The sequence below is a fragment of the Hemiscyllium ocellatum genome, chromosome 43 (assembly GCF_020745735.1).
Source record: "Hemiscyllium ocellatum isolate sHemOce1 chromosome 43, sHemOce1.pat.X.cur, whole genome shotgun sequence".
In the NCBI taxonomy this organism is placed as follows: Eukaryota; Metazoa; Chordata; class Chondrichthyes; order Orectolobiformes; family Hemiscylliidae; genus Hemiscyllium; species Hemiscyllium ocellatum.
The window spans coordinates 23670075-23696025 of NC_083443.1; the positions used below are offsets into that span (position 1 = coordinate 23670075).

General features: G+C 39.4%; 1 protein-coding gene across 1 annotated transcript in view; it reads right to left on the reverse strand.

Moving 5' to 3' along the window:
• Positions 1–477: 477 nt before the first annotated feature.
• The window catches only part of ogdhl (oxoglutarate dehydrogenase L), a 101876-nt gene continuing 76402 nt past the window's right edge, over positions 478–25951 (reverse strand). The window contains exons 18-23 of the mRNA XM_060854406.1: positions 23372–23443; positions 15475–15600; positions 15212–15284; positions 10864–11027; positions 8901–9055; positions 478–3670 (exon numbers count right to left, since the gene is read on the reverse strand). Coding sequence (XP_060710389.1) covers positions 3547–3670; positions 8901–9055; positions 10864–11027; positions 15212–15284; positions 15475–15600; positions 23372–23443 — 714 coding nt within the window. The 3' untranslated portion in view covers positions 478–3546. The remainder of the gene's footprint in view (positions 3671–8900; positions 9056–10863; positions 11028–15211; positions 15285–15474; positions 15601–23371; positions 23444–25951) is intronic.

The following is a 25951-nucleotide window of genomic DNA, read 5'->3' on the forward strand; positions in this document are numbered from 1 at the left end:
AATTGAATTTTAGCCATTTCCAATTATTCCGATGGCATTTCCAGCAATCGGAAATGTCAAGCAATTGCTGTAATTACCACCCCTTTTCATACAGACAAGAGCAACCCCAACTCCAACTTGTCTGCCAATTCCAAAAACTTTGCTTTGCTCACATCTCCTGAAGTGACTTCTTCCATCTCCAGGAAACTCTTAGTAACTGAAATAGATATTATTACATAAGGCACCTTACATAAACCAAGTGAATATAACATCCGAAATAAAAAAAACACAACACTCACCAATCACTGCTTTTGAGTCGAAAAATTCTAAACCCAACCTGGAGTTAGAGATTTTGATCCCAAAAGAGCTACCAGTTTGTTGTGGACTAGACCCTCAAAATACATAAAGAAGATAATCTAGACCCTAACTTTTTCTTATTTTAAAGTTAAGTGTAAGGTGTTGCATTCCAGATATAATTCAATTGGTCAAACTTCTGAATTTAAGAAAAACACATTTTATTTTTACACTACTGTTAAAATACAGACAAAATAAAAATAAAAGCTATGAATTGGCTTAACTGTAACTTTATTGAAATGCTTAGCAAAATAACGTATATATTAACTACTACTAATTAATATAGTAGTCCAATGTTCCAATATAGTAACATCCCATAAACAGAACCTTGGCAAAGGCAAATTCAGTAAAATAGATTGCCTGACATGCAATTCTAGCAACAGGAAGAGAACCCCAGATTTTCGCTGTAACAGAGAGGGGACTAAGAGCTTCCACATCCACCTTCAAAACCCCAGCAACTGCTGAAAGCTAAAAGTAAAAATCCTGCTTCTGTGCAAGCTTGACCCTACCCATTCAGGCTGCTCTTATTGTTATAGAGTCACAGAGTCATACAGCACAGAAACAGACCCTTCGGGCCAACTGATCCATGCTGACCACAATTCCAAATTAATCTAGTCTCACCTGTATGTACTTGACCCATATCCCTCCAAATCTTACTTATTCATGTACTTATCTAAATGTCTTTATATGTTGTAACTGTTCCCACATCCATCACTTGCTCTGGAAGTTCATCCCACTCATGAACTAGTCTTCTGTGCAAAATGATTGCCCCTTATATCTTTTTCAAATCTTTCTCCACTCAACTTAAAATTCCTCATCCTAGGGAAAGGAAAACTGCTATTCATGTTATCGGTCCACCTCATTATTTTATAAATCTCTACAGGGTCCCTTCTCAACCTCTTATGCTCCAGTGAAAAAAGTCCCAGCTTATTTAGCCTATCCTTATAATTCAAACCCTCCATTCCCAGCAACATTCTGGTAAATCTCTTCTGAATCTCCTCTAGCTTAATAATATCCTTCCTGAAACGGGGAGACCAGAATTGGACACTACTCAAGAAGAGGCCTCACCAACATCCTGTCAACCTCAGCATAACGCTCTAACTCCTATTCTCAAGGCTCTGAGCAATGAAGGCAAACATGCTAAATGCCTTCTTAACCTCCTTATCTATATTTGATGCAAACATCAAAAGAATTATGTACCTGAACTCCCTAGGTCTCTCTTTCAACAACACTATCCATGGCCCTACTTTTAATTGTATAAGTCTTGCCTTTGTTTCTTTTACCAAAATGCAATGCCTCACATTTATTCAAATTAAATTTCATTTGCCTCTCCTCAGCCCATTGAGCGAATTGATCAAGATCTTTTTGTAATCTTACATAACCTTCTTCACTGCCAACAATGCCATCAATCATGGTGTCATCTGCAAACTTACTAACAACGCTTTCTATATTCTCACCTGAGTCACTGATATTTATCACAAACAAAGGTGGACCTAGCACCAATCCCTGTGGAACACTGCCGATCACAGGCCTCCAGTCTGAAGAACGACCTACCATCATCACTCTCTGTCTTCTGCTGGTATGTCAATTTCATATCTAATTCACAAGCTCACCCTGAAGCTCATGTGATCCACTTTGACTAATCAGTCTACCATGTAGAATTGTGTCAAACGCTTTACTAAAGTCCAAGTAAACAATGTCCATCACTTTAAAAAAAAACTTTTAAAAAATCCAAGACCTCAAAAGCTATTTACCTTATTGGCTTTGAGCAGATCTGTCTCAATCCCTCTCCATGAAAAAATACCCAGGACAAAATACAGCTCTTAAAGCCACAATATCGTCACAGGTTCAACAGTCACCAATTAACCTCAATAATAAGAAAAATGATGGATATACATTCAGGAACTCCTTGTACTTCAATTTGGTTTGAATCTCAAAACATAAGAGTGCAAGTATGGTCTAATGAACTTAGAAATCTAACAGTTGCCTATATTGAATAATATTGAATGATTCCACCATGTTTAAATACAAGTCTAAAATGTTTTGTATATTAATGAAAGATAATCAGTGCCTCATTGGTAAAACCAGCAGAAATTTTCCCTAAATGTGCAGCCGTTTTCTATTGCTATTTTGATTTTACAAAAGCTCATTCAAACAGTTTGATCTGAAAAATATATTTAAATAGAATGGTGGCTGGTGAAAAATCTAATACTGAATTTCTTCCACAAGCAAAGATGATCTTGAATATTTTTGATTTTATTATAGATGTGATAAATGTCACTTGCAGAATAAAAACTGCAATTCCCAATTTAAGACAGTGATATGTTGTCTCAACATACATTTCTACGAGTGAAAGCTAAATTCTGAAAGTTTACTGCATGGTCCTAATTTACTTCCTGGCTGACTGGGGTGGTAGAGAAGTGGGACATGGTGTGGGATAAGAAAAATGTCTTCTACTGAAAAAATCCTTAAATTATCATGCTCTATTTTTCCAATAAACTCCCACCTCTCTCAGGAGAAAATATTTCTTTTGTTTGTAGATTAACAAAATCAATAACAAAAGCTAGTAACCTATAGGATTAAACATCAAGTCAGTGTCTCTCATTATGTACTGACAAAGGTTCTAATTGTGATTCACTGAGTGTTTTCCACTGTCCCTGTGTTGGCATTTAGTGAGGAACTAGCTACTGTAATTGATTTTTGTTCATCATGAATCATCTATACATGGTGTCTTTTTTCTTTCTTAATTACAAGCATAACTAAATGTACTGTATTTCTCAAGAAAACAGAGCAGTTGCATTACAATACTTTATTTCATTAAGTACCACAAAAGTGTGTGCCTTGCAAAATCATAAAGGAGAGGAAAACTGAATAAATCCCTCAATACATTTTTTGATACCTTGCCTGAACAGAATTGATTATTGTGCATAAAATGACTGAACAGTATATTTTTGTCTTCTCATACTCAACTTTCATGTTCATATTTTAGTTAAACATTACTGTGTTAAAAAAAAGTTTAAAATATGCAGTTTACTTGCAAAACCACCCAAGAAAAAAACATACATAAGACCTTATTGATATCATAAATGTTAGTGATGGGGAAAACATGAGAAATGAACAGATTGTTTGGGCAGTATTTGCCAGCAGTTTAAGAAGTGCATTTCTCTAAAATGACAGCCAACTGTGTGTTCATAAAGATTGGTTTCATTCAATCTAAAATGCCATGCCCCCAAAAGCTTGAAGATTGAAAGATGTGTCCAATATGTCCTGCAGCTCTGTGAGGTGAGTGTTCTTATTACCTGTGGCAGGGGCTGCTGAAGGGTCACGTCCAACATACCTATACATAAAAGAATAGATCTATTTAAAGAGACAGAAACTTGATGTGAATGTAAATATAAAATATAAGTTTTTTTACCTGAAATCCTACTTGTTACCCTAAAACATTATGAAATTTCAAATCTACTTTTCTAGGTATTTGGAGATCTAGATAAACAAATAACACCGGTCACCTGGATTCTAAATAAATTAATTGGTAAGCATACTTTAAATTGAAGACAGCTTGAAAAATGACTAAGTGAAATTTCATATTAAGTTTCAGATGCTGACTAAATAACCACGGTAAACATTCATATTTGCAAGTGCTTGCAAGAGAAAGCCCAGTACAATAACTGTGCTCATATAAAATAAAGGCAGGTCTGGCAGCATCTGCACAGAGAAGAAGCAGAGTGAATATTTCAAATCAAAAATGACTCATAATACCTCTGCTCCTGAAATTCCTACTAAAAATTGACAAAAGCATGTTAAACATTTGTCTGGTTTATCTTTTTCTCATGGTATAGTAACAGCAATTTGCATTTAACACATTATCACATTAAAAAAATGGCAAAGCTTTTTGCATGGGGAGACGAGGTAGAAGCTGAACAGAAATTTAATTGGCATTGAGAAACTATTTTGTCCAAAAGACTACAAAAGTGTTCAATAAATAACTAAACATACAAGATTGCTCTCTATCTCTAATGTTCTAAATTTTCCCAGGACAGAACCAACAATAATCAGACATTTCATACTTGAATATTTGGCACAAATACTATATTTATATCTTGATTTACATCTGATAATTCCAGATACAAATTGTTCAAGTAGAGGCATAGCTTTGTCTGTGATGCTAGTCCAAGTAACCTATTCACATCACACTTATTCACGTCTTACAGGATTAACAAGTGAAATAAAAATCTCTCAACTATCTTATCTCCTATAAAAACTATTTCAATTCTATGAGTCTCTCATTACAACTCAAGCTGGAAATAATCTTTCCCACTTCTCTTCAAACTCCTCCCGAACTGCAGCAATGCAGAACAGTGAAGCTGCACCAAAGACAGCTGTTGTCTTTTGGTTATGACAAATTTCATATGATTTTATAACAAATCTCGGCAATAAGGAAAAAAATGAAACAAAGAAAACTTGTATTTATACTCATTACATCTTTCAGATCATCCTTTGAATCCCTTGACAAAGGGTGGAATATTCCCATCCCAACATCTCTGCTGCAGTCCTGCTTCAGTAGGAACACATTGGTTTGTTGAAATGACAGGCAACTAGAAGCTCAGGGTCACTTTTTCAGACAGAATGTAGGCGTTCTGCAAAGTGGTTATCCAGTGTATGTTTTTGATCGGCTTCAGCACAAGGTCAAAGAACATTATCTCATTGACCACTCAGAGACCCTGCATCTCTAGGACTCAACATTGAATTCATTAACTTTACAGCCTGATTCTATCCTTGCATGTTTTTCACCCTCCCATAATTGGTCCTGCTATGATATCAGCTTCTCTTAGCTAACAATTCTGATGAAGTGTCATAGGACTCGGAATATTAACTCTACTCTCTTCCCACAATTTTTGCCAGACCTGCTGAGTTTCACCAGCAATTTCTGTTGTTAAAACAGAGTGGATACCTGACAACTTGTCTTATCTGCCTTTGTTGCAGCTCATGGAATGTCTGTGGCTGCACCTACTCCTTCTGCATATGGTCCCTGCTTGTCCCATGGCCAAAATTCTCCTTGACCTTTCATTCCAGCAATGTAGCATCAGCAAAGCATCAGCCTCACCACATTACTATGTCTGCTCTCATATCAACTCAGCCACCATTTCAGGACTTCAACACTCTACTCTGGAGTGGAGGAAGACGTACAAGATGCATGCTTCTGCCAGGTGACTTGCACTAAGGGACAGCGAGGTATCTCATAGATCTAGACAGGATAGTCTAGGACTAACTTTGAGACAGGGATCTTACGGGTCTTAATTTACTTTTTAAAAATTATGTAAAAGCTGCCAGCCTTTGTGGTTTAGCTTGCTTTTTTACTTAGCACACAAGGTTAAATAATGAGTGACAACCTGCTAGTCTCTGTAGTCTAGCCTGCTTTTTATTTAGTGCATAAGGTTAAATAATGAGTGACAAGCTGCCAACCTCTGTGTTTCTTGAAGAGGAAGTGGGAGTACTAAAGAGTAAATGCATTAGTCAGATGGGAGGGATGGACCAGTTGCTGTACAGCGGCATGCTATATCAATGTCAGAGCTGCAGCATATGCCAGTGGCTTACATGGCAAACACACTGCATGTGCTTTATATAAATGGCAATATGTTAAATCAAAGGAGGAAACTGCTGAGCGTGAAGAAGGCAGACTACAGTCAATCATGCGATACTGTGACAATCGGTCAAGAACAGGGTAAATAGACAAGGTCTTTTCCCCCCCGAGTGTGGGAGTCCAAAAGTAGAGGGCATTGCTTTAAGGTGAAAGGGGAAAGATTTAAAAGGGACCTAAGGAGCAATTTTTTTCACACCGAGGGTAGTGCATGTATGGAATGAGCGAGCTGCCAGAAGAAGTGATAGGTACCAGAGGCTGGTACAATTGCAACAGTTAAAAGGTATCTGAATGGATGTATGAACAGGAAGGGTTTAGAGGGACATGGGCCAAATGCTGTCAAATGGGACTATATTTATTTAAGATATCTGATTGGCATGGATGGGTTGGACCAAAGAGTCTGTTTCTGTGTATCTCTATGACTCTAAGGGGTTTACCAGATTACAGTACAGGGTACTGGCCATGGTCAGTCAGACATCTAATCCTAAATGGGTCTGGGAACTCATCTCCTTGAGCCATAATCATTTCTGGAGAACATGTCCAACAAGTCCAGAGGTTACATAGAGGAGGTCCACAATGCTGTTTTAACATCAGTGTGGGGCAATGCAGTAGTCAGCTGGAGATGTCCTGCCAAATGGGCCGGCACGATGTTCAGTAGTTCGTACTGCAACCTCACATTACCAGGGACCTGGGTTCAATTCCAGCCTTGGGCAACTGTCTTTGCGGAGTTTGCACATTCTTCCTGTGTCTGCGTGGGTTTCCTCCCACCATCCAAAGAGGTGCAGGTTAGGTGAATTGACCATGCTAAATTGACCATAATGTTCAGGGATGTGTAGGTTGATTGCATTAGTCAGGGATAAATATAGAGTAATAGGGTAAGGGAATGGGTCTGGGTGGGTTACTCTTCGGAGGGTCGGTGTGGACTTGTTCGGCCAAATGGCCTGTTTCCACACTGTAGGGATTCTATGATACAAATCAGTCCAGGACGAGAGACATGGTCAATAATGTAGATTAGACCAAATAATCAGGGGCCTTATCAGGAGCAGTCCATAGCATGCTGGGAAAAGGGGACACATCAAGACTGGGATGGGCTGCATTACACTGGGTCATTGAGAGAATAGTTATTGTAATAGGGGGAATTGCAAATTTTTGGGTGGGACCTCATAGTAAAAGGGAGGGGACTGGAAGCTCTTGAAGCTGAGTGGTGGGCAGCTACTCTTGCCCCTACACGAAGAGAGTGTAGGACCAACAAAGGCATCAGAATGGCCAGAGTTACAGATTCTGAGAGTAAATTGAAGACATGAATATTGTTGCAAAATGTTCACCTGGCAGAACTGGTGAAGTCCTGCAGGATGTAGCTGCTGGAGTGGATCTGCAGCAGGTGGTGAAAGAACTAACAAGAGGTAAAAACATGCTTGACCTCATCCTCACCAATCTATCTGTCACAAACACATCCAACCATGAGAGTACTGGAAGGAATGACCACCACACAGTCTTGTGGACAGCAAGTCCTGTTTTCATATAGAGCACAGTCTCCATCGTGTAATGTGGTACCATCGCTGTGCAAAATTGAATAGGCCTCAAACAGACCTAGCCACTCAAAACTGGCTATTCATGAGGTGGTGTGGACCATTAGCAGCAGCATGGCCTAGCATATACCATCTGCCATTACGATCAGGCTAAGAGATCAACCCTGGTTCAATGAAGAGTGCAGGAAAGTATACCAGGAGCAACACCAGGCATAGAAAAAAATATGGTGTCAACCTGGATGTAGGTGAAATGTGGAATCAATAGTAATCTTCTTAGAATAAGATGTGACAATCAAGACATTAACTTGGAGGGCCATCCAACAGCAGGGCAAAGCAATGGATTTCAGAGCCTGAGAGGCTAGGGATTACTTGTAGCCACCTGCTTCCAGGATGGCAGAGCTGGGTTTAGACTTTGTGAATCTGTTGCTCAACTGGCAAACAGTCCTGCTTGGGGTGCAAAGCATATGTGGACCTGCAAATTTTATGCTCCTTGACCTTTTATGAATCATTATCCCGGTTAATAGCCTGGTACCATCAAATGACCCACTTTAAATTATCTACTTGCTGACAGTGCACTCCCTTGAAAATCTCACACATAAGAACAATGTCTTTCTACAGAGATGAGTGAATATATTACAAGTTCCACATTCTCATGTAAAAGGTGGGTGCAAATGTGGAATGATGTGGTAGGGTAATCCCAGCACATTCTGTGAACATTGCTGTTGTTCATATTAATACAATTAATGTTATTGCTCAAGGATCCATGACATTTGAGATTATTTATATATAAATAGTTGCTAATTTACAGACAGATGAGCAATGCTCGGCAACTGCCACTTCTTACAAACTTTGGATGTATGAAAAAGCTACTCATTTCTCACATGATTATGACTTAACTGGGTCTGAGTATGAAATCTTACTACAGCAAACATCTGAGTGCATATCTAGCAGCTGCTCAGTGTTCTTTCAAGTAATTTTCCTTTAAAGCGATACTTGGTTGAGGAGTAAGTATTGGGCATATTAGTGGCACTGACTCCACTGCTCCTCTTTGAAATGTGTCACAGGATCTTTTAGGAGATGGCAGATGGGGTTTTTGTTTTATCATCGAAAGGATTGTACCCGACTCTTTCAATCTCACACTGAGAATAGCAGTACACATTTCGTGTTTGCGTTTCTGGTCTTTTGTACAGAAGCCCCTAACAAGACACAAATACTATCAATAAAAGCCATGGCTGACAGATGACAAATTGTAGTTTTACAAGTTGTGCCATCAGCTGTATGTGCTACTTGAACCAAAGCCAGGCACACTTCTATTGTCTTTTTTTCTACCATTTATCTTTCTTTTTCTACATCAACATACTTAGAAAATGTAATTAAAAATAACTAATCTACATACTTACCAAATAGGCCTTTTGAACTGTACCGTCAGTCTGAAACGAGGCCTAACATAGTCATAGTAGCCAATGTTTTTGTGCTCTTCTTGGCACCAAATGAGCTCAGCATTAGGATATTTGACAATTTCCATTTTTAACATATCAAAGGGGAATGGTGATATCTGCAAAAAAGAAATGGGGACAGCAGAATAGAGATCAAAATGTGGGAAAAAATTCAAGTGAGAAACTGAAGTGTTCTCATGCTACCCTAGGTGCGACACAGAGATGTTTCTGAAAAAAGACCCAAAACAATTTTGCTGTTCATACAACTTGCATATCTACAAAAGGTAATTATTTGGAAGACTAATTATTTAAATTTAAAAAATGAGGTTATTGGTGACCAGTAAAACATTACCAATTGTTGTGAAAACTCATCTGGCTGACTAATTTTCTTTAGGGACGGAAAATTTGGTGTGGCCTACATGTGACTTCAGATTCACAGAAAGATGGCTGACCCTTAACTGTCCTCTGAAATGGCCTAGCAAGCCAGTCAGTTGTCAAACCACTACAAAGTATTAGGCCAAGCTTGAATGTTGTCCATGCATTTTCGCCTCAGTACCTGATGAGTCATGAATGATGCCGAACATTGGCAAACATCCCCACAACCAGTCTTTATGATGGAGGGGAAGTCATTGCTGAAACTGCTGAAAATATCTCAGCCCAGGGAACTATCCAGGTGAATTTGTGCAGCGATGTCTGTGGGGTCAGATAATTGACCTTCAACAACTGCAACATTTTTGGGCTAGGTATGACTCCAATCAGCAGAGAATTCTCTACCCACCCCAATTCCCACTAACTTCATTCTTGAAAAGTCTTCTTGATATCACATTTGGTCAAATGGTTTGATACTGTGGCTACAAATGCAGGTCAGATGCTGAGAATACAGTGGTGACTCCTTAAAGACAGTCCGCAATCTACAAAGTGCAAAAACAGAAATCGCTGAAAAATCTGTGATTTCCAGCAGCATATATGGAGAGAAATCAGAGCTAAGATTTCCAGTTCAGTGACCCTTCTTCAAAACTGATGGTAGCTTGGAAAAGGATGATTTTAATCTCAAAAATGAGATTGGGGTGGTGGTTGGGGGGTGCGGGAGTAAACAATAGGTGAAAGTAGAGCCCAAAGAGGGAGAAAAACAGTTGCACAGAGTGGTTAAAGGTCATTCTGGGGGGATGAATAGCTGCTAATGGGAACTATTAGCAGCTGACTATGGGTGGTGTGATGTCAAGGCCTGGTGTGTGGAGGTGGGAGAAAGCACAGGGAAAGGTGCTCAAGCCCTGAAATTGTTGAGCTCAATGTAAAGTTCAGAAGGCTGCCGGGTTCCCAAATGGAAAATGAGATGCTGTTCTTCCAGCTTGCACTGAGCTTTACTGGACCACTGCAGAAAGCCTGAGGCTGAGATGTTGGCCAGAGAACATGGTGGTGTGTTGAAGTGGCAACAATTAGAAGCTCACAACCTTTTCTGTAGGTGTATGTGAAGTGGACCACATTGTGATCTCCTCTACTTTGGGGAACTGAAGAGCAGACAGGGTAACTTTAATGGGGGCTTGAAGTGATGTCTTCTGCATGAAACAGAAATTGCTTCAGCAATTCATTCTTATGAAATGAGCAACTTTAAATTGACTGACAGTTACACCATTCTTTAAGGTTATTTAATAAAGATTGAAAATGAATAGATCATTTCCCTTTGCAATTCGACTGAAGAAAAGTAGACAAACCCAAGTTTTTGCTTGACTTTGCTTTCATGGATGGTAAATCATAGATGACAACATGCAAAAGCCCAGCTCTAACATTATATCTAAAAATGTTTTTGAATGTAATTATAACTAAAAGAATCCCAAGATGTCATTTTTAATATTATTCAGAAAGCCATTTCTGCATGAAACCATAATACTCAGCTCTTTGCTTCACTGTGCACCTTTCAGACATTTACCTGTTCCAATCTAATGATAGCCACCTCCTTCTCCATTTTTCTGTTTATCCTTTCTTTTGCAAGCTCATAGTAAACTTTGCCTGTGCAGAAAATCAGCCTCTTCACATCATCTGGATTTTGAGCTGCTAGCCCTTCGTCAGGAATGATACGTTGGAATGCTGTGCCTATAAAATATCAATAGTAATATGAATACTTTATTTTCTGCACAAGAAGTTACAAGTAATGATTATCTTAGCATGCTTCAAAACACAGATCATTATTTATGAAGTTGTGATGCATCATAGTTTGCTTTGAGATATTTTTAAAAAAATAAAAATGTAGGGCTACATTTTATTGGAAAACGGCTAAGTGTTAATTTTGGTGAGTTTCATTAGATGGTTTCTCCCTGAGCCCCAGTGAGATTTCTCCTACAGTTTTCCAAACCTTGCCTCATTAGCTGTGCACCATCATACACACATTCACATCATATGTTCCCTCTCAGCACAGGCAGATGAACATGTCACTGCTGTGAATTCTTGACACCAGCAGTTGGGCCCTAGGTTAAGAAATGTTGGTCTGGAGCTATCCTGAACGTTTCCTTCATCTCATGAATTTCCTCGGACGTGGTGGACGGAGAAAGTTGGCATCCACCTTGACAGTAGAGACCTGAAGGTCCTTGTGGTCAGGGTGGTGCAGGGAGGACATCTTCTTTCCTCAGAACCAGCAGAGAAGACCACATTACCAGACACCAGCAGTCTCCTCAAGACTGTCATCTGGATCAGTGTAATTTCTACAGCCTGAAAGAATGCCCAGTAATGTCACAAGAAAGACAATGATTTTCTGCACTGTTTGAGGGTAAGTGCAACCATCTCTCTGCATACTCACTGTAACTCTCCCACTGCACCCATCTCCCATCAAGGTTCACGCTCTATCACTTTTACTATTTCATGTGACATCCTTACTCACTCAATCATCAACTTTCAACCCCCCTTAGACTGTAATGACCTCTTAAGTTGCCTACATACTCATTCGGGGCACATCACTCCCATTATTCCACTTGCACTAGCACTAACAACTGTGCCACCCACTTTCAACTCACTCAATCCCTCTCTTTGTCTAATTCCAGGAGAGAACAACACCCAATAGGGCAGATAAAAACCATAATGGATGGTGTGAGGCCCAACAGTTGTCTTCTCACCTCTATAAAGATTGAGACCAAGATTTGAACTCCACACCATAGATCAACATACAAGATATTCAGCATTTCGTGATCACAGGAATCTTTCGCCTGTAAAAACTTGTGAATATCTGTTTAATGTTATTACCCTTTGAAGAGTCTCACACAGCACAAAAGTGTAAATTCCTCTCTCACTTACTCACCCATCTGCATGTGAAGGCAGTCATTTTCATCTCCATTGCACACTTGCTGTTTGGCTGACAATGGAAGGACTAGCAGTTGTACTTCATGGATTGAGTCACAGACTCAGCCTCGCAGTCTAGGTGAACTCTCAAATCTTTGTACTCCCTTCCTGGTTGATCTCCCATTCAAACCCAATGGCTTTGATCTTCACCATGTTTCTTCCCAACTTACTTATTTAACAGTTCATCTCCCAACTTTACTGCAAATTGCAGGCATATTGCATTACCATGGCAAACATAATAATGCACTGTCCCCAGATTGAAGACAGGGTGGTGCTAATTGTTGATGAACACTCTTCCCATGTTTTGTTTTTCCTTTCCATGCACTACTGTCTCCCCACTTTATGTTGAGTTGCCTTCCTTCACAATGTTTTTTTCTCTGCATCCCAGCATGCTGCCTCTAACAGTAAGGGCCCCTCATGACCGTCTGTTGAATTCTGATAAACGGACACCTGGGACTGCCCAACTTGGATAGTGAGCCTCAACTTATGACTCACCAGACCCCTGAATGATCTCTGTGCAACTTCCTGGTAGATTTATTACACACTCCTCAACCCAGACTGGTTGCGCTAGTCCTACACATCTGATTGAGGACAACTCCCTAGACTGCAAAACTGCATTGTAAGTGGATTGGAGATGTGCCATGAGTGTGCATTCAGGCCTGTACTTATCTGGTGCCAATGTGTAGGTGGGGAATGAAAGTATGTGTGGTTGCTGCCCATGAAGCCTTTCCTGAGATGTTGGTGACTGATGTTCTTTGAATGTTAGAGGGCACTCAGACCATGACTGCACAGGTAGCTGACTGACCAAGTTCAAGCCCCTGGACTATGTTTTTGACTTATTATGCCTGTAATTCCTGACTGAAGTGTCTCCCCTAAATTGATTGAAAATTACTTCTCTTAGCCTTTGAGACCTGGTCATTTGGTAGATACACATGCAATATGTTTGCCTTGCTAAAAAACAAGGCAAGACAAAACAGCAATGAAAGCAGGCACAAAGTGAGTGACCACTAAGAGAATAAACATGGAGATCTGAGACACAGCCTGCTCAAACCCATGATGCCTGTGCTTGTATACAAAGTGTCCTGACAGCAGTATTCCAATGAAATGTACCAGTGTGCTCCAAAGTGCAGAACTGTATTGTATGTGGATTGGAAATGTGCCATGATCATGCACAGAGGGTGGTACATGTCCAATGTCAACATTCAGAGATGTGGGTGACTGGTGTCCAAGGTTGAGGACTGGAGAAGCAAATGGAGAACTGGAGTTGCCAAGAAACCATTCTTGACTTTCATATTAGGAATTGCTGGGAGAATGGGAATCCACATATGAATGAAATAAGATTAGGTAATAATGAGATGTTAATACATGCAAATGGATGCAAATATGCTTTTTGCAACTCACTAGCGAGATTTTCGTCTCGCTGTTCATGTTGGAGGATCGAACATTTTGCTCTTGACATCGAGAATCTCATTACTGCCAATCTTAACTTTCTCGCCAATTCCCATTTCGTTCAGAGGCTGGCAAGTATCCACTCGCAGTTTCCAACATGTAAAATCAATATAGACTAGTCATCTGATGTTATACTCCAATATTAGCATTTTTTTAAAAAATCTAAGAATGCCAACTCATACAAGTAATTGTAAAGAATTGTATTAAAAGATGTCTGAAGTATAAGGTTAATTGCTTATCTTACACTGACATAACCAATCTTTGGTGGTGTCAGTGGAAATATTATCAAGATACAGCACTTCTGCAGTTGAAATCTGTGGCAAATATACAAGTGTACCAGAACAAAATTTGAAATGTTAAAATGTGCTGGCAGTGGTATGATCAGGATCTCTATGGACATTAAAAAGACTTTTAGTGTAATAAGCTGAGTTGAATTGAAAATTTTGTTCCAAGGTTAAAAACAAATGTTTTCCAAATTTGTTGCAAAATGGCTTTATTAGAATTTTCACACTGCATTATGTTGTACTACATTTAAACATTCGTTATCCTAAGCACAACCACTACAGATGCATGAAACTTGAAGTTTGACTTCCTTTTTAAAGTAATTCCAATTGTTGAAAATAAGGTTGCCCACAGATGTTACACAGAAATGACAGCCAGATTACTAAGACCCCTCAGAATCCTAGTCGCACACAAACCAACCTACACTCTCAAACAAAAACTAACAAACTTAAAAGACCCAGTACAACCCATGGACAAAACCAACGTCATCTACAAAATTCCATGCAAGGACTGCCACAAACACTACGTAGGACAAACAGGAAAAAGGTTAGCCCCCAGGATACACGAACACCAGCTAGCCACAAAAAGACATGACCTCTCTCCCTCATAGCCCTACACACGGATGAAAAAAAAACCGTTTCGACTGGGACAACACATCTATCCTGGGACAGGCTATTCAAAGACATGCCAGAGAATTCCTAGAGGCCTGGCACTCTAACCACAATGCCATAAACAAACACATAGATCTAGATGCCATCTATCAACCCCCTCAGAAAACGAACAGGAAATGAAATCATCACAAACCCCAAGAACCACATCCAAGAGAAAGATATAAATAAAAAGCAGGAGACAACAGCTTCGCTTCACTTGGAGGTCGCCACTGATGATGTTACCTAGCCAGGTAATGAAACGTCTGGATATCAAACCTACAGCTCAGCGAGCAAACTACACCCTAAATGTTACACTACACATACAAAACTGCACCAGGTTACTGCTGCTTCATGGAGGAATTAATTTTGAATATGGAAATAAGTTTGAGTTGGACCAAAGAATTTATTTCCATGCTGTATGACTCTATAAAAGTTTAATGCAGAAAACAAATTTGCCTAGATAGCTGATGAAATTTCTCCCATTTCTCTTTTCTAAATAATACTTCCTGAAGATGCTTGTAAAACTGCAGCTGCTTTGATTCTTCATTTTTAAAGAGCAAAATTTACCTGTTTTCATTTCATCAAAATGGGACCTGGCGTCTGGATGTCTTAGCAGGGATTTTGGCGTGAGGATTATTAACTGAAACAGGACAAAAGTCAGAAGTGTAAAACATAGATACTTTTTGTAAAAAGGTACATGTCGGTGACATTTACAGAAGCAATTAGTAAACCACCTGTTTATTTAAAGTCCTGAGAAGGTTTTCTTAAAATAATTTTCTCTTAAATTATAACTGATTAGGAGGGTAAAATAATAATAAACGTGTTTATACCGGCTTTCTAAATGGTAGCAGAATCTGCCTTCTCAACACGTGAAAGTAGTTTGCTGGTGTGGAGCAGTTTACTATAATCCAATTGCAGTCAAACAGTTGCTTTACTTCGAATTCTTCAGTATATTCCTAAATTAAAAAGTCATATCTTTTAAAAAATTCAGGCAGAAATCATGTTGCAAAATATTTACAACTTTTCTTCAGAAATATTCAACCTTATTAAGACAATTGTTAATCTTCATACTTTCATAAAACCAACATTATGATCATTTTAAATTCATTCAGGGAATGGCTGAATAGGTTATTCCACATTCCTGCCTACCCCTGAAATGTGTCATGCCCTTGTTTATGAAGAATCTATTTAACTAACCAGTTTGCCATGTCACGTGAGCTATCGTAATTGTTTATTTTTCAAGCTTAGAATACCAGTCTTAGAAACAGACCATAGGTAACTATATCTGAAGTCCTGCTTCTTAATTTGGTATATAGCTTCTCTTCCTGCCATTGCAGAGCCTCTTTCCATGTCTTGTTAATGTTGATTATCTGAATGAACTATGGTGGATCCTTATCCTCCCACTCCAAGCTCCTCTCCAGTCCTGAGTGGATGTCCTGGACCATGGTATCGGGCAGGCAACGTGATCTCCTGGAGTCCCTCATTATGCTATCCTGAATACTACTACATCCTTTTTGATCCCTTCACTTGAACAGTTTCCTGTGCACATTGCCATTGTCAATTCACTCATGTATCCTGCAACCCTTACTCTCATCCAAACAAGCTAAAAGAACATTAAACCTGATGGAGAACTGCAAAGGTTGTGAAACATGTTCCTCTGCTTACTGCTGATTGTCTGTCTCAGAATCTTCCTCTCATCTGCTCCTCTATGCATTTTTTTGAAGAAAACACTCCAGTAGAAGAATACAGCAGTATTACACTGAACGAAGCTTTTCCTTAAGATTGTACCTTAAATTCTTGACCAAAGCTATCAAAATTTATGCTTATTGAATTGAAAGTCAGGAGACTCACCTTAACAACTATGAAAACAATGTATTCATACTAGTATCTTGTCATGAATTACCTTTTGTAATTTGTTTCATTCTCCATTTTTAAACATAGATTAAAAAAAACACATGACACAATCTTGCTGTTATTTTACATTAATAGCACAAAAATGTTGCGACACAGGGAGAAAATCACCAGAAAAAATTTGAAACCATCTAGAAAACAGTTTGGTCAAAACAATGATTACTACCATTGCAAATGGAGTGACTTGTGTAATGCAATCAAGTACGTTGCTTTGCACTGAACAAGCATTGTGGTTAATTAATCTGGGTTTGCAACAAAGGTACAATCTGCAAAGACTATCTGTTGCTATGGTTTATAATTGGTGCCTGCCAACAGCTTTTGAATGACCTTAACTGAACATATACAGCTAAATGCTTTGGTCCATAACCACAGAATAAAAAATAACACATAAAAGAAATAAAACACAAATCTAAGAGTTTCCTTTTCCTTCAGTAATTTTATTTTGTAAAATGGTTCAGTGCTTGAAAACAGCAAAGAGCATTGCAATTCTGAATTGGAATAACTAACGTCTATCAATTCAATTTAATTTAAATCTTCTAGAAAAATGTATACAGCCTGGTGCTGTTGTGGCACAGTGGTAGTGTCCCTACCTCTGAGCCTGAAGATCTGGCTTTAAGTCCTACTTGTACCAAAGGTGTGTCGTAACAATGCTTAGTATAGCTTACAGTATATAGATTTTTGAAGATGTACCTTTTGAGAAAAAAATGCTGAAGCAATTCAAACTTGAGGTTGAAATGGTATACAAAAATGCAATTTAGTTGAAAATTTTTAACTATGAGGCACAGCATGACAGCTTAAACTAAAAACTGTATTTGTGTAATATATCTAAAACTGAAATTTGTTTTATCTATCGCACCTTTCTCCCCCCCCCCCCCCCTTTGCAGGTTGCTCACTGAATTAGAATGCCTCCTTTCGATGGAACGGAAGAAAAGTCTACATCATCGCCACGTCTGAACCCAGGTTTGAAGCTTGTTGAGCAGGACTAAATTAATCCCAACTATTTTCGAAATATGGAACATCTCAGTTATGTTCAGCAACTTGACTGGTAAAGGATGAATGTTAAACAAAGTTCAAGTGACTCCAAAATTTCCAGTTAGTGAATCAACATTTGCCTTCTTTTACAAAACAGCAAAATACTGCAAATGCTGAAAATCTGAAATAAAAGAGGAAATTCTGGAAAGATTCAGCAGGCCTAACAGCATCAGTATAATGAGAAACAACGTAAGGAGGTGCAATTGTTCAGACCACCCAATGTTTTTAGCAGGGGGGCAGATAATTGAATTGGGCAAGAGGCCGCAATTCAATTTCCCAATGGCATGTTGAAGTGTTAGCATTAGGTTCTCAGAATCTTTCAGGTGGGTCAGCTTTTCCTTCATGGACAGGAACCTGTTTTGCATTTTGGAAATAAACACAAAACACTGAAGAAACTCAGCAGGTTTGGCAGCATCTGTGGAGAGACAGAGTTAACATTTAGAATCCAATGTGAAACATTTACTGTTTCTCTCTCCACAGATACTGCTCGACGTGCTGGGTTTCTCCAACATTTAATGTTTGTTGCTGATTTCCAGCAGCAGTATTCTTCCATTTCTATTTGCAGTTGTTAAAATGTTTCTTTAAAATTCGGTCATGGAATGTGGCGTTTCTGATTGGGCCAGTATTTATTTCCATTCCTAGTTACCTTTGTGAAGGTGGCAGTGAGCTGCTTTCTCAAACCATTGCAATCCATTTGGTGCAGGCATGGATTGTTTAGAAGCTGAGGAGTTGTCAATAATGATGAACGTTGTGCCATCATTGGCAGATATCTGCACTTCTGACCTTACGATGAAAGGTAGATCATTGATGAAGCAGCTGAAGATGCATGGGCCAAGGACACTGCCCTAAGGATCTCATGCAAAGATGTCCTGGAGCTAAAATGATTGACTTCTAACCACCACAATCACCTTCCTTTATGCCAGGTATGACTCCAACCAGTTTAGAGTTTTCCCCTGATTTCCACTGACTCCAGTTTTGGTAAAGCTCCTTGATGCCAAGTTTGGTCGGATATGCCCCTGTTGTCAAGGGCAGTTGCTTTCACCTCACTGCAGGAATTCAGTGCTTTTGACCAATGCTGTAATTAAATCATGAAGGTAGTCATCGAATATGATCTGAAGGACAGCGTGAGGCCTAATGGAATGAGGAAATAAGTGGTGGAGATATTCAGAATTAACTGGTTTAGATATGCTGTACAAATATGAGGAGCTAGTAATCAGTAGGATGATGGCTCTTGTGGTGCAGTGTCTTAGGAGGCTCTGAGTCAGAAGGCCTGTGTTCAAGTCCCAGTTGCTCTATGCACTGACCACTTAGACACCTCTATTCAGGCTGTCTTTGTCAGTCAGAAACCCATTGTTGCCAACTCTACGGAAAAGCTCTTCCCTTCTTTCCTGAACAGTCTTCAGGAGAACCTTGATGCAGGTTTCACTAAAGTTTGATGCTGCTTTCTTGATGGGTCTCTGATATCTCCAGTGAGGGGAGGAGGTGATGAGGAAAGGCAGACAATGTGGTGCTGTCCTGGGCCTTTTAAATATGGCATCTGGATACCAGTGTCTAGAATGACCTTGTGCTTTAGGACTTCCTGACCACCACTCATCAAAATTGGAATTTGCCATAGAATTGTGCATGCATACGCAAAGAACAGAAAAACACATAACTGGTTGAGAAAACGTTAACCGCCCCAAGTTGAAATCCCTTTAACTTTTATTTCCACTTCCAAATCTAGCCTATAAAACAACGCAATTCCATCATAGGACTTTTGATTAAAAATTTTTCAATTGTATTCATTAGTTCTCATTTAGGGTGCTAGATAGAATCATAAAGTTATAGAGATGTACAGCATGAAAACAAGCCCTTCGGTCCAATCCATCCATGCCAACCAGATATCCCAACCAAATCTAGTACCACCTGCCAGCACCCGGCCCATATCCTTCCAAACCCTTCTTATTCATAGACCCATCCAAATGCCTCTTAAATTTTGTAACTGGACCAGCCTCCATTACTTCCTCTGGCAGCTCATTCCATACCACCCTCTGTGAAAAAGTTGCCACTTAGGTCCCTTTTATATCTTTCCACCCTCACCCTCACCGGCACGGTGGCACAGTGGTTAGCACTGCTGCCTCACAGCGCCTGTAGACCCGGGTTCAATTCCCGACTCAGGCGACTGACTGTGTGGAGTTTGCACGTTCTCCCCGTGTCTGCGTGGGTTTCCTCCGGGTGCTCCGGTTTCCTCCCACAGTCACAAAGATGTGCGAATTGGTCAAGCTAAATTGCCCGTAGTGTTAGGTAAGGGGTAAATGTAGGGGTATGGGTGGGTTGCACTTCGGCGGGTCGGTGTGGGCTTGTTGGGCCAAAGGGCCTGTTTCCACACTGTAAGTCTAATCTAATCTAAACCTATGCCCTCTAGTTCTGGACTCCCTGCCCCAGGGAAAAAACTTTGCCTATTTATCCTATCCATGCCCCTCATAATTTTGTAAACCTCTATAAGGTCACCCCTCAACCTCCGATGCTACAGGGAAAACAGTCCCAGCTTGTCCAGCCTCTCCCGATAGCTCAAATCCTCCAACCCTGGCAACATCCTTGTACATCTTTTCTGAACCCTTTCAAGTTTCACAACACTTTCCGATAGGAAGGAGACCAGAATTGCACACAATATTCCAACAGTGGCCTAACCAATGTCCTGTACAGCCGCAACATGACCTCCCAGCTCTTGTACTCAATATTCTGACCAATAAAAGAAAGCATACCAAACGCCTTCTTCACTATCCTATCTACCTGGGACTCCACTTTCAAGGAGCTATGAACCTGCACTCCAAGGTCTATTTGTTCAGCAACACTCCCTAGGACCTTACCATTAAGTGTACAAGTCCTGCTAAGATTTGCTTTTCCAAAATGCAGCACCTCGCGTTTATGTGAATTAAACTCCATCTGCCACTTCTCAGCCCATTGGCCCATCTGGTCAAGATCCTGTTGGAATCTGAGGTAACCCTCTTCGCTGTCCACTACACCTCCAATTTTGGTGTCATTTGCAAACTTACTAACTGTACCTCTTATGCTCACATCCTAATCATTTATGTAAATGACAAAAAGTAGAGGACCCAGCACCGGTCCTGTGGCACTCCAATGGTCACAGGCCTCCAGTCTGAAAAACAATCCTCCACCCTGAAAAACAACCCTCCACCACCACCGTCTGTCTTCTACCTTTGAGCCAGTTCTGTATCCAGATGGCTAGTTCTCCCTGTATTCCGTGAGATCTAACCTTGCTAATCAGTCTACTATGGTGAATGCCTTACTGAAGTCCATATAGATAACATCTACCACTCTGCCCTCATCAATCCTCTTTGTTACTTCTTAAAAAAGCTCAATCAAGTTTGTGAGACATGATTTCCCATGCATAAAGCCATGTTGACTATCCCTAATCAGTCCTTGTCTTTTCAAATACATATACATCCTGTCCCTCAGGATTCCCTCCAGCAACTTGCCCACCACCGACGTCAGGCTCACTGGTCTATAGTTCCCTGGCTTATCCTTACCATCCTTCTTAAACAGTGGCACCACGTTAGCCAACCTCCAGTCTTCAGGCACCTCACGTGTGACTATTGATGACACAAATATCTCAGCAAGAGGCCCAGGAATCACTTATCTAGCTTCCCACAGAGTTCTCGGGAACACCTGATCAGGTCCTGGGGATTTATCCACCTTTACCCATTTCAAGACATCTAGCACTTCCTCCTCTGTAATCTGGACATTTTGCAAGATGTCACCATCTATTTCCTTACAGTCTATATCTTCCATATCCTTTTCCACAGTAAATACTGATGAAAAATACTCATGTAGTATTCAAAGTTTGTGAGAAGATTTGTAGCTCAGGTGCTCATTGTTGTGCCACAACCCAAAGGACTAGCCACACTACCATACATCAAGAGCATTTCCGAACTGACAGCCAGACTACTGCGACCACTGGGACTCATAACAGCACACAAACCACCAGCCACACTCAGACAACTCACCAGGACGAAGGACCCGATACCCAGCATTAGCAAAACCAATGTAGTGTACAAAATCCCATGCAAGGACTGCACAAAACACTACATACGACAAACAGGAAGACAGCTAACGATCCGCATCCATGAACACCAACTAGCCACGAAATGACACGACCAGCTATCCTTAGTAGCCACACACGCAGATGACAAGCAACATGAATTCAACAGGGCCAGCACTACTATTATAGGACAAGCCAAACAGAGAACAGCCAGGGAATTCCTAGAGGCATGGTACTCATCCACAGATTCAATCAATAAACACATCGATCTGGACCCAATATACCGGCCACTGCAACGGACAGCTGGAACTGACAACCGAAGCGACAGATTCAAACCACTATAAATGCTGGAGGAAAGATCACAGAAGTGCTTCACAGGAGGCTCCCAAGCACTGAGGATGTCCCCTAGACAGGGGACGAAACATCTGCAACACAAATTCCCAGCTCTGCAAACAGAACCACAACACTCATTTAGTAATTGTATTTGCCAAAGCTATCTCATGTCCCCTCTTTGCCCACCTGATTTCCCTCTTAAGTATACTCCTACTTCCATTATACTCTTCTAAGGATTCACTTGACCTAATCTGTCTATACCTTACATATAATTCCTTCTTTTTCTTAACTAAATCCTCACTTTCTTCAGTCATCCAGCATTCCCTATACCTACCAGACAGTGCAAAAGGTGGCTTTTTGGCCTATCACTAGTTTTCTGAATGAGCATCAGGACTTGGTGTCATCCTCTTGCTATTCCATTGTAAACGTGTACACAATTTTGACTGAAATAATTATCTAATACACTGTTAAAAGCTTTGATCTAACAAGCCTTCATCATGCTTCCAGGCAGTTTGTTCTAGATCCGAACCAAACATTGTGTGAAAAAGGTTCTTCACTCACCACCTCTACGTGTTTTAAGCTATAAAATGTTTTACATTTTAGCAGGGGTTATAGATGTAAATGATGTGATTTACCATTACTTTTCTCTTTAAAAAAGCAATATATGTAATTTCTGCAATTGAAACATTCACATCATTTATAAGGAAAGGCTGTATCTACTGGACTTCAGAAGAATGGCAAGTGCTCTAATGAAATATACAATGATGGATGCTGACAGGATATTTCTCTTGTGGGGGAATCTAGAACTGGAGGAAAGTTTAAAGTAATGGTCTCCCATTTCTGACAGGGATAAGGAGGTTTTTTTCCCCTCAGAGAGTCAGCCTTTTGCATGGATTTCTCTTCCCCAAACAGCATGAAGGCAGGATCATTGTAAAAATACTCAATTAGATCTGCAATGATTTTATCAAATGGAAAAATTGGCTTGAGGGCCCAAAGGATCTACTCCTGATCCTAATTCTATGTTCCTATAATACAAACATGCTGGTTGATACTAAACACATTTCGTTTTCTTATTTAATGCAAAATAAGACAATGTAAAAGGGAATTAGAATAGCTATAAAAAAAACTGTGCGGGATTACAGCATACATTTAGGATTATATTTGATTCAAGTTATATCCCACATACTTACAAGCAGAAAGGTGAATATCACTTTCACCTTTTCACTTCAAAAATTCTACCTCTATTTTATATAATAGAAGTGCATCAAAACTGGTTAACGCTCAGAACTGTCATTGTTTTCAGTGTAATCACCTTATTTTGAATGTCTTTTTTTTGTTAATGCCAGTTCACTATACCATGTTTTTGATGGTTACACAAAATCGAAGAATAGACAGTTATTTAAACTCACAGGATAGACATCTGAATCTTCATTGCACATCTGTAGGAATCGTTCTGGTCTGGCTGAAGAGTGCTCTGGACCCTAAAAGTTATAATTATCTGATCAGATAATTTGTTTATATGGATAGGTAACAGACATTGTGAATATTACAGTGGAGTAAATTCTCAGGATAATCTTAACAGATCTCAACTGATATAATAACCTTGGACATCAGATCACGATTTTCCAAGATGTATGTCCAACAGATAAGAGCCTTTTAATTTACATATTATCAGAACTTCAAGATTTTGTTGAAGCATTTAACCCCTATACCCTGTTTTTTTAAGATAAAAGATCTCAGTAATCCGGGATTCACCAGCAGGGAGCACTGTGACAAAAGTGAACCTTGGGACCATAACAAAGAACCTGAATAAAAACTACTACAGGTGACAAAATAGACAAAAACACCACTTAAAGAAAATAATTTATATCATAACTTAGTCAAACACACACAGATTATACACTGAAAAGTTGAGGACAAGGTAAAGCAGCCTATTTGATCAGTACCCTATCCACCACCATAAAGAGTTACTCCTTCCATTAGTGGAAAACAAAGGCAGCATCATGAATCATTTACAAGATGCACTGCAGAAACCTGCTAAGATTTTTTCCAATGTGGATCTACTATTTATATAACATGGACTGCAGATGAACTAGCAGCTACAAGCACCCCCAACCTCTCATCATTCTGACTTGGAAGTATGATGCAGCTTTTTCATTGTTGCAGGTTCAAAATTGTGGAGCTTGGCTTTAAGAGCACCGTGGATGCACCCACTCCCGAGTGCGGGAAGCAGCAGTTCAAGAGGTGACTCACCTCCACCTTCTCAAAGCCAATTGGGGAAGAACAATAAATGCTGCCTGAGCCAGTGACTCTCAAGCCAATGACTCTCATATTCCCATTAATTTTAAAGAATTACTATTTATGAAGGAATATTGTATAAATCAATGTGCTCAACATAATATGACAACCAAAATTGATTTCACTGAGCTGTTAAGTATTTTTCTGATGGACCTAATTGCGAAAATATCAGTGGAACTCACTGCTTCTTCAAATTATTTAATGTCCATCTGTGCTAGTGAAATAGGCATACAAGGCATTATAAACTAGTACTTAGGTTGAAGCATTAATTGCTGAGTCAAGCATATAGACAATGGAACCTGAAACGATTCAATTAATCTAATAGAATTGATAGGTTTCCCATTAGGTTATTACTTAACTAAATGCTAAAAGTTTGATTAAGAATGAAAACAGACTACATGAAATATTTCCAACTGTATAGCTTAAAAGCACGATATTAATGTAACATGCTCAATACAACGGTTTTTAAATTACATTTGCAATGACTCATTCCACATTAGCTTTGCAATACTGTAATTAATGCTGTTATTTTAAACTGGTATCTAGCTGAATCAAAGATAAGCCTCATATCATTACAATTTCAATTCAGCTTCTGATATTTGTGATATTAATTTCAATGCTCCAATTACAAAATGGATGAAGCCTTGGTATTAATTACCTCTGCATAAGTCAGGAGCACAAATCAGCTTAGTAAATTAGAGGAAATAAAACTATAAATGTGGTCACATTAACAGTAGATTGATAGGATTTTGAAAAGTGGGTTTGAACTGCTTCAAAATAAAATCTCTGACAATGCGTTAGTTATTGCTCCTTTCGAAAAAACAACACAATTAGAACTAAATATAAGCAATCCTTGCTTTGCCTGCACCCCTATGTTAGTATAATTCTTGATAACTTAGTCACTGAACCACATATGCAGTTCAAGTATTGTTGATCATTGTTGATATTTTATTTCAGCTAAAAAGTTGAGTTTTTAATTTTGTGTCAAATGCAGAACATTTGTGGAAATAACCAGAACAATTAGGCTAAAGGGCATGCATCCGTATTGAAATGTGTACAATTTGCAGATAAGCAGGGATGAAAGCCCAATTGGCAGGGCAGTACCACTATTCTAAAAAAACGTTATGTGTAATGAATACTAAAATAAAGTCATAGAAGGGAACAGACACGACAATGTCATCAGGGTCTGGGTGGGGGAAGTAAGTTTAAGCACAAAACTTTACAATCAGTCTTATTTTCAATATTTTGGGTACTGTATGGAGAAGAGAGATGTTTCAGGATTACATTTGAAACTTAGAATGATGAGGGTAGCAAATCAGAGGAATATTAATTGGAAAAATATTCAAAATGAAGCCCAAGTAAAGGTGTATTAGAGAGGGATAAAGGTTGGATACATTTCTGCTATCAGGCAAACATTTTCCAGTGAATGATAGAGGAATGTAAAGGTGCTGCAAGGATGAGTAAAACTTTTTTCTAGGCATGAGAGACGTTTAGCAACAGAAATGTGCAAGTGTATTCTTAAGGCCAGAGGACACACCGAGGCTAAAAATACTGTATGATAAAGACTAAGGGAATTCTGTGGTGAGTAACTCAGCTTCCAACTCTTTAAAGCCTGTCCACCATCCACAGGGCACAAGTGAAGAGTACAATGAAATATGAACATATGCACTTTCAACCATACTCAACAAGTT